Source organism: Palaemon carinicauda, chromosome 7 (assembly GCF_036898095.1).
Source record: "Palaemon carinicauda isolate YSFRI2023 chromosome 7, ASM3689809v2, whole genome shotgun sequence".
NCBI classification, from domain to species: domain Eukaryota; kingdom Metazoa; phylum Arthropoda; class Malacostraca; order Decapoda; family Palaemonidae; genus Palaemon; species Palaemon carinicauda.
The window spans coordinates 78,213,331-78,223,565 of record NC_090731.1 but is presented as its reverse complement, the minus strand read 5'-3'; the positions used below and the strand labels follow the sequence as shown (position 1 = coordinate 78,223,565).

Sequence of the window (10,235 nt, the reverse complement as noted above, 5' to 3'; positions counted from 1 at the left end):
TTTTTTTTTTTGTCAAGATTTTACTCATTTTTAGTTTTGTATAAATGTTTGCAATGCAATTACTCTCTTGAAACATATTTTTGTATGCATGGATCAGGATAGAAACCTACCCTTTTTTATTTCATTACCTTTGTATGTCCTTAAAGTCTCCTTTTGATGTGACAATTCTACCTATTTTTCAGCTCTGATGACTCATTATATTATCCTATTGTGTAGATTATGACCAAAGAACATCTGCACATGGATTTTTTTTCTTTTTTTTTTAGAATTTACTGCTCTTTTGTTTGATAGAAATTAATCTAGAAATTTTATGAAATAATCGCCTTTTATGTGGAACTTTTGAAAGATTCTTTACTTATTTTTTGGTATAATTAGGTTTAAAAGACCATTCCGAAAGCTTAATCTAAAGGCAAGAGTTATTAATTTAACACAAAAATAATATGCAATATATTATCATGGATGGAAAAAGTTAAAGTTATTAATCCGAAAAAGGGTAGTAACGAGTAAAATTTCCTGAGTGATAAATGAACTTGAACAAGATTGCTGTTTTCGATGTCAGAAATTGCTGTTAAATTTTACAGACATTCTGCACTATATATGTTTAATCACTAGGAGGTACTAGATATGGTACATCAAAACAATAGTTTTTATGTATGAAGATTCCTTAATATAAAACTTGGTGATTGATGACGACCAAACAAATGTTTTAGCATTTAAAAATACAATTTTTTAGATTTATTAATTTTCCAAAATTCATGAAAAATTATTTGCAATCTGGATTTTTTTTTAATGATTTCAGACAAAGAGGAAGTTTTTATTGAAGGTCAAAAGGTTTACTACTAACCAGATTCTCAGAGAAAAGTGGCTTACTTTGGTCCAGTTGGCCATGGTGGAAGAAGAGTGAGATGACTTCGTGAGAGAACTAGTTTTCTGTTTCCTTGCACAGTGACGTTACTTAAGACGTAGTTGAGTAAAATAGAAAGAGGTTCATTGACTGACTCATACTGTTTTGAAGTTTGAACATTTTTATCAGTTGATAAGAGAAAACAAACACGGTGATATGTGTTGCGGTTTGCTTGCAATAATCATGGTCTTCATTGCCAAAAAAAAAGACATTTCATTTCACAGATAGCCAAAAGATCTAACTCTTAACAAAACTTGGGTTAATGTATGCAAAAGAAAAGAGTTTTTAACGCAAAAAACGAAAGAATATGATCCATTCATTTTGTTCCTTTTGATTTTGGATAAAGCCTTAAATATAGGCTTTTAAATAATCATCCTAAAAATACTCTCACACACAAACACTTATAAATTTACTACCAAAATAATAAAGACCCCAGTAGCTAAATTTCTTTCCCCTTTTTAATGGATAGCAAAAAACCGATTGTAACTGTAGGGTCTGTATGTGATTAATCTAATTTTGGAATTTAATACCCCTATCTTACGTTATATCAGAGACTTGTTAGATAATGATATTGACGATGTAATGCAAGCCTCTGAAAGATTGAAAAATGAAGTAACTACCTCAAACTCAAGGTTCTCAAATAATAAGATGCAAACTCTCTCATTGCACCTCTCCCGGCTGACTTCATATTGAGGAAATTTTTTTAGTTTTGTGCTACCATAAGTCAGTTTACAACAAACCAACAACCTTTGACTTTGTCTCAACAGTGACAGCAAATGCCCCGCCAGATACAATGCCTCCGCCATCAAGGCCTTTGTGAAGAGAGCCCTTTCTCATTGGTTTCTCTGGAAGCTACCCATTAGGAACTGGACAAATATCCCGGCCTTATGCTTAACTGGTATTCCAACATACAGGTCAATCGAAAAATAAAGAAAGCCATTGACACCTGGTATAGGGGAACAGCGTGACATGATCTGCACAACAAAAGTAAATAGTTACTACCAGGGAATAATGCACCGCAATTACCAGCATGATGAGAAAGCCATCGTATGGAAAAACATCTTCCCCATACAAGAGAACATTTAGTTTAACTTCCCAATCAATTACCAAACTAAAAAAACCAAAACTTTGATCTTGAAAAATAGGCTGCCCCTTCCTTGCATGACAATAGGAAGAGAACGAATGTACTTTACCTTTACCAATCCGCCGTTCGAGTATGCCCCGGCAGCTACATAGGGATGACCACCATGCAGCCTTCCAAACACCGCTCCTTTGACTTACATCAAGGTGCCATTAAGAGGTATTGCCAAGAAACCAATAATAGATCCATTACACGAAAACACGTCGTGAAAAAAAATATTTAAATGAGATGCACATTTCTAAGGAATCAGGGAGAAGACATACTTTGAGACATATCAAGAGTGTATTTGATAAAGAAGGATGCAGCCATGCTGATTGTATGAGGCTTAGAATTTTGGAGTCCCTACTGATCCAGCACCATGCAGAAAATGTTTCTCTTATCTACCTGCAAAAGGAGCAAGTAGGCCATACACTAGGTTTTCATCATGTTTCCCCTCGGTTGGAAGTTGCATGAAGGTTCTCGACTAAACATATTCTTTTTTTTTAATGTTATGAGAGGAGGTGGGTGGAGTTAGCCGAGTATGTTGCAATTGACAGGCGACAAATAGAACCATGTTTCCAGCTGCCAGGTTAGAGCAACGTTGGCAACTCTGACGACCGCTTCAAGAGTGCTTACTTGAATTAGCTGGAAGTTTCCAGAATGACTATTCGGTGCGTGTGTAGGCAAGGGGAAATGAACCGTAACCAGAGAGAAGGATCCAATGTAGTAATGTCTGGCTAGTCAAAGGAAGTCATAATTCTCTAAAGGTAGTATCTCAACGGGTGGCTAGTGTTTTCTCTCAAACGTGTATAGTGCTTTCAAACATTGGTGTTGTTTTAGGGTTTAATTTGAAAGATGTGAAGTGAATTTGTGAGTACAGTTTATATTGTAAAATTTAGTTTTTGTGACTGGCCCTTTGCGATTTGGTTAAACAGTGAAGTGCTTTTATTTTCCCTTAAGCGTTCTGTAATCTTGTGTGAGCCCAAAAGACATACAAGTAACATATACGTATATGTAAGTGTAATTGTTTATTTTCTATAGTGTTAAAGTGTCCTTTTTTCATTAATTATCAAAAGTAAATATTTTCACATATCAATTTCTAGTGAAAAACGTGATTGTATTATTCTTGAAGTCTGTCTAGTTCAGATTTAATTTTCGAATGATTTATTTTTTGTATTACTTTTGAATTGTTATTTTTCTTTTTATGGAATATATATGTTTTTGTAGAGTGTGTATTATTTCGATCACCAATTATTCATCCAGTGACCTGCTCGTACCCCTGACTTAAAAACGAAGTAAGAGGTTGATTTAAGAATAATCCCCTTTGAAAGTAGAGTAATCTCCCAGATTTGTTTTGAAAGTAAAATAAAGAGACCTTTAGATATTCAGCATTTAAATATATTAACGTCTGGTAGTTGCGTATTATTCTCAGAGCTCAGAGGTATTCTCGTGTGTACCAGATTTATGTAATATAAAGCAGGTGAATTTGGAGTTTAGGAGTTTACATAATTCGCTAATCGTAATATATATTTTTTGGTGCCAGGACCTTGGGATCAAGTGAGTGTTTTAAATTTTGGTGATCATAGGGCCATGTTTTGATTAAAGGTCTGATCATTTTAGTGTTGATAGGATTCTGTGTATTGTTACGATATATTCTATGGAGAGATATAAACTTTCATAAAGTACAAAATGGCTCATTTGAATGTACAGGAGCTTTTGGAAAACCTAATTGTTCAGGAATTGTTGGAAGCTAATGTAACTAAAGCTCAGTGGCTCGCTGTTCTAATGGCATGCGGTTGCTATGCAACTGGTGGAATGAATAAAGCCCAAATCAAGCGTTCAGCCTTAGAAGCATTGATAAACTCAGGAAAGTTACCAGAAGAAGATATTGCAGCAGCTCGCCACCTTTTGGAGAAGGCTGAAGCAGAATAGAAACAAGTACCAGATGACACAAAAACTGAATGAATGAAATAAAAAAGGAATGTAGAGGCTGAGATTAGTCAAATTGCAGCAAAAGAAAATTATATCAAGTTGAAGATGATGGCAGAACGCGAGGAACGGGAGGAAAGGGAAAGAGAAGAGGCAAGAGATACTGTAAATGGGAAGAAAGAGATAGAGAGAGAAGAGGTAAAAGAAATTGCAACACACGCAAGGGAAATGGAACTGTTGAATGCTCGTGCAAGGTTGTCGTCAACTCAGACATGTATGACCCCTGCAATGCGCGATCCGGTGTTTGTTATGGTGAGTGCACAGAGGTTGATCCCGAAATTCCCGGAAGAAGCAACTGATGAGTTCTTCGATCATTTTGAAACGATTGTGTCGACAATGTAATGGCCAGAAGATAAATGACCTGTGTTATTGCAGATTGTTCTTATTGGAAAAGGACGCAGTGCGTATCTTTCCTTGTCCCAGGACCAGTGGAAGAAGTATCAAGAAATTAAGAGTAGCGTACTGCAAGTGTAGCAGATGACTTTCCTTATAGTAATAAGGAGAGTTTCCGAAGTTTGCGGAAAGGCGAGAAAAGGACTTTCCTAGATTACGCTTATCAGGTACGATGATGCTTTAAGAGATGGATAGAGGCTGCCAAACTGAGAGAGATGGCTGATTTAGAAGAACTGATAGTGTTGGAACAATATTTACTAGAAACTCCTGAACATATTCGAACGTACTTGAGATAAAGAGAGGTGAAGAAACTTGATAGAGCCGCTTTGTTGAGTGAAGATTATAGTATTATCGGTCGTAAACACCCCTCGGGTATGAAGTTTCAACCATTGCTCCAAGCAAGTGTCAAGTATTCGTAAAACAATTGAAACCACTTTACTAATAACTACGGGAACATGTTCAATAGTTACAGCGGAAGTACCACTGGTACTATTCCAAAGTAGAATGTGATAGTACCACAACAATTGTTGAATTGTAAGTGTGGCAAAAAAGGCCATATCAGTAAGGATTGTTGGTCAAACCAACCTAAAGCAGTGCCCAAATGGGTAAGGATAATTCAACTTCACAGAATAACAAGACAAAGAATCAAGGGGGAAAGGTCGACGAGGAAAATAAACCAGTTAACGTTTACATGGAAAACAGTGCAACCCCAAACAGCATGGGTGCCTTTAAACTGCATATTTATGAAGGTATGTAGCCACTTTGGATGGGAGTGAGCAGATCCAAGTCAACATATTGCACGACATAGCTTGTAATCACAGTGTGGTGATGTGAGGCGTACAGCTGATGGTGAAGTCTCTCACAGGAGACTGTCATTTTGAAGGGAATAGGAGTTGAGGAAGTTACCCCTATTTGCCGTTTAAAACTATCATGCATGTTGGTAACAGGTCATTTTGATTTTGTGGTAAAAGATTCATTGGCTGTCGAAGAAGCAGAAGTCCTACTGGGAAATGATGTTGGTGGAGCGCCGTTTGTGTCTTGTAAAGCAGAAACCACTGAATTATAGTCGTATGACTGGAATCGGGAAGGACTACCTGCATCTGTTTCCTAGTTGTATGACGACTAGGAGCATGACGAAGAAAGTGGCTGCAGAAGAAGACAGAAAAACCAAAGGAACGATGAACTTTAAGGATTTATTTATGAAAGATTTTACATAAGAGTATGCAAGAGGAAACTTCCCGAGAGCACCAGGAAGAAGAGGAACAACAGACGAATGAACAGGACGACAAACAAGGATTGCTTCTTGGAAAAAATAGAAAACTCAGCATTAGAAGTAGGACAAATGAGTCGGAGAAGGCTAATAGGATTTACACAGAAGGATGTGACGTTAACGTAATTATTGTACCATGTGGTGGATAAGACGGAGGTGCACCAACTCTCAATAACCTCAGAATGAAATAACTCATTTAAAATCCAAACCAAAGGGACTGCATATGTTTTAAAAACTAGTTACCTACCCCATTCCCTCCTGTTTGAAGGATTGCTGCGGATGAACAAGTTATCACCGATCAATATCTCTCAAATTATGCAGTATAGTAGAAAATCTACTGGTAAAGATTTGTGGTTTGAAAAGTTAAAGAAGAAACTAATCATTAATGCTTTCAAAGTTAATTCATATGAAAATTTGTCTCAAGAATTAGAAAAGACTTATTTTGGTTATGTTGCATATCAAATAGGATGTACAGATATTGTTCAAGCACGCTGCTCAATTCCAAGAAATGTTTGAAACAGGTGTCTTAATTATGCATAAGCAACCTGAGTAAAAGACTCAAGAAATCTATGAAATCGAAGGAGAGAGTATATTAGCACAGAATGATTTGAATAATGATGTATTATCAACAGATTTGGACGTTGTCAGAGACTGTTATACTTAGCACTTTGTATGAAATTAGTGAGAAAGTTGCACCAAAATGCAACACAGGTTTTGAAGGAGAATTCAAGTGCAAAGGTGTGTTGCTGCGACAATGTAGTAAAGAATGTAGAAAATTGGTTAAAAAAAGTGAGCTTGAAATTTAGTTCTCTCAGAGCAGAACAAATAGATACAGTTGATGGGGACAAGCAGATGACATTTATGCAATTACATGAAACACTAATGAAATATGATGATTGCATATATTGTTCAGAAGCAATTGGTCTAAAATGCAGTGATCCTGATAACTGTTCTGATGTTATCAGATTATTAAGATCAGTTTAACACTGTACTACCCGTGTGTCACACAATCGTACATAGTAAGGACATTTCTATTTTTTGTACATATTATCCTTTGCATCTTTGCTCTTCCCTCGCACTGACAGCAACTTGCATCAATCTGTCTGACTATTTCTCATTGTTAACTGTTAACAGAACCGGTTGCTGGTTGGACAAGAAATAGCATGTTGTATTTTGTGACCTTCTTGTCAGGTCATAATGTGTATATATACTCAATGTGTCTATAATAAAGTACTCAATTGCATTCACATCGGCTTTGGCTCACAACTTACTCTTGGCTCGTCTCATTGGTGACCCCGGGGGTCGACTTGCTCCTCCCTCCTCCCCCACCCTCACCGTTACTATAACCGACTCCATGAAAATTGGCACCAACCCATTCAAACTTTCGTTGTTCGCCAGCAGAGAGGCGTTTGCTTGGTTTCAGCACGCAGTCGTCCAGTTCCGCATCAAGGGCGTGACTCGCTCAACCTCCTAAGCCGATTATGTTCTAGCGGCAATACTCGATGACACCTTCCCGGAAATTTGCGACTGGCTTTGTGAACAAGGAGGCCCACCAATAGTGTATGACGCCCTCAAAATATACCTTCTGCAGCAGTACTCGCCGTCGCCAGCCGCCATTATAGCAAAGCATCTTCAGCTCTCTCAACAACTGTTGGGGGACCCAAAGGGCTTCACTCGCCCTCAGGGAAATGACCAGTATCGCTCGCCTGCAACCTGCCTGTTCTCCTTGTGAAGTGAGCTTACTTCGTGCCCTTTGGGTACGCTGTTTACCCGAACCTGTACGCGCTGTCATGACAATGTCGATAGTTTACCCATAAAGGACTTGATGACCAAAACCGACACTCTAATGGACAGCACCTTCAAGACCTCCATCAACGCCTCCGCTCCTGATGAAGAGGGCACCTTTTCAGCATCAGCCAAAGCTAACGTGAATGCCATAGGACACACAAGCCTAACCCGTGACGTGCCGGAGCGGTGATTGATTGATTGATTGATTGATTTAAAGTTTTCAAGCATCCTGACATCTAAGGTCATTGACGCCGGCCGGAGCGGTGACAAAGCCACCCATCACCCACCACTCGCTCGTGCCCCAACCAACGACTTCTACAGCCACTTACTGCTGCCCATCAGCCGCAGTTTTGCTACTACCACTCCAGATTCGGGGCTGCCACGAAGAAATGTGCCAGGGATTGTCAGTGGGCAAAAAACGTGTAAGTAGGCCATCGCTCGTGGCGATGGCCTCCCGTGTTTCTAATCTTTTCTTTTTACACGAAGCAGGAACGGGCATGCGATATTTGGTAGACACGGGTGCTCGTAGTTCTTTTTTGCCAAGGGAAGTCTTCAGAACACGACGTAGTCTGTTTAAGTCTGCTGACGTCCGCCTGGTAGCTACCAACTGGGTCTCCATTGATTGTCGAAAACCTGATAATCTTCTGCCAGATGACCAGCCTACAGTTCGCCTCTCTAGATTAGAGTACCCTATTTAACATGTACAGTATGTCATTTTTAGGGGGGGAGCAATGTACATAGTAACGATATTTCTCTTTTTTGTATATATTATCCTTTGTATCTTCGCTCTCCCCTCATACTGAAAGCAACTTACATCAACCTGTCTGACTATTTCTCATTGTTAACTGTAACAGAGCCGGTTGCCGGGTGGACAAGAAATAGCATGTTGTATTTTGTGACTTTCTTGCCCGGACCTAGTCTGTATATATACTCGAAGTGTCTATAATAAAGTACTCAGTTGCATTCATCTCACCTTTTGCTCACAACCTACTCTTAGCTCGTCACAACATCATTCACCCGATTATAGAACAAATGTGAGATATTTGCATAGAAATGAAAGTTTGAATAAATAGTTGGCTTATGCTGATTTGGCACTGTCAAGTGCAGAATTTCAAGCAATAGATAGTGACCCAAATAGTCCGAAAGGTATCAAAGATTATTAAAGGAGAATGATCATAAGGCTGTACTATTTCAAGTAAGAAATTTATTGAAAAAGTTGATGATAAACATCCTGAATTTATCAGACGGACTTTAAAATGTTCAGTTTTTCTACAGTGAAGAAAAACTGCTGGACAGCTGGAAAAATAGTATCATGGTCCCTATATATAAAGTAAAAAGGGAAATACATGACTGGTCAACTATAGAGGGATAAAATTGATATCTCCTACTATTAAGATCTTCCACAAATTATAGAGGGAAGAATAACAAATAAAACATTAGTAAGTGAAGAATAATTTGGATTTAGACCAGAGAAGGGTACAGTAAATGCAATTATTGCATTGAGGCATACAATGGAAAAATATGTAGAAAGACGGAGGGGACTACATCTAGTTTTTATTGATTTGGAGAAGGCGTATGATCGGGTACCTTGGGGGAGAAGTGTGGAGATTATGCCAGGAAAGAGTTTCGGAAAAGTAAAGAAAAATAGTCCAGGATATGCATCCAGAGGTTACCACTCCAGTAAAGGGAATTGTGGGAACACCAGGGAAATTTAGTGTGAGAGTTATTTTACATCAAGGTTCTACTCTCAGCTCTTAAATCTTGGATCTTCTGATGGGTGTTAATGCAGCAGGGGTCATAGAGAAAGTCTCCAGGAGTAGGAAGTTTGCTGATGATGTTTTGGTAGACCTAACTAGAGAAGGGGTGGAAAAGATACAAGAGATGTTTAGATAAGTTCTTGTAGATTGAGGTTTAATAATAAGTAGGCCCATGACAGAATATCTGTGGATGAGAGGAGAAAGAAACACGGGTGCTATTAAAATGGGCGTGGATATCATAAAGCGGACTAACTTATTCAAGTACCTTGGATCCTGTGTGTTGGATAATGGAGGCATGGAATCAGCAATTAGCCACAGGATACAGTTTGCTTGGATGGACTGGAGATCATTGGGAATACTATATGATGCAAGAGTTAGTGCAAAGGTAAAAGGACGATTATATAATATTGTAGTTAGATTAGACTTTGTGTATCGAGATGAAACCTGGCCAATAAAGAAGACTCAAGAAAGGAAGTTACAAGTGGCAGATAAGAGGATGTTGCGATGGATTTGTAGAGACTCGAGAAGAAACGGGATCAGAAATTAGTATATTAAAGGGACAGTCAAAGTAATGGCGTTGAAAACAATTCAGCAAGGAAAACTACAGTGGTTTGGGCATGCCCAGCGGAGAAAAGGTCATGTGTGTCGAATGGTCGTGGACATGTAGGTTGATGGCAGAAGGAGGACGGGAAGGATAAATTTCAAAAAGGAAGATGAAGTAGCAAAGGACATGCGAAAAAAAGGATAAAGAGAACAGGATGCCTAGGATAGAAGAGAGTGGCTAAGGCCTAAACAAAACGGCGACCCCATGTATTTCTTTCTATCTAGGTACCATGGCCTCGTCGTTCGCTGTCAAGTGCCTCCACCTGCTCTTTGTATAAATAAAGCTGTTAAATTCTCATTTACATCCTCAAGTAAGCTGTCGGATCCAGAAACGTTTTCCTGTACTGCCCTCTTGCTCTGTTCCCCTCTATCTTTCCCTGATTAGCCTATTATTATTATTATTATTATTAT

At 38.5% G+C, this 10,235-nt stretch overlaps 1 protein-coding gene across 1 annotated transcript; it reads left to right on the top strand.

Moving 5' to 3' along the window:
- Nucleotides 1-9,393: 9,393 nt before the first annotated feature.
- On the top strand, nucleotides 9,394-9,768 carry LOC137644392 (uncharacterized). Its single transcript, XM_068377374.1, has one exon. The coding sequence runs from the start codon at nucleotides 9,394-9,396 to the stop codon at nucleotides 9,766-9,768; it is 375 nt and encodes a 124-aa protein (XP_068233475.1).
- Nucleotides 9,769-10,235: the final 467 nt, after the last annotated feature.

Excerpts from the sequence above, each read along its gene's own strand:
- LOC137644392 (XM_068377374.1), top strand. The coding sequence starts at position 9,394 with ATGACAGAATATCTGTGGATGAGAGGAGAAAGAAACACGGGTGCTATT.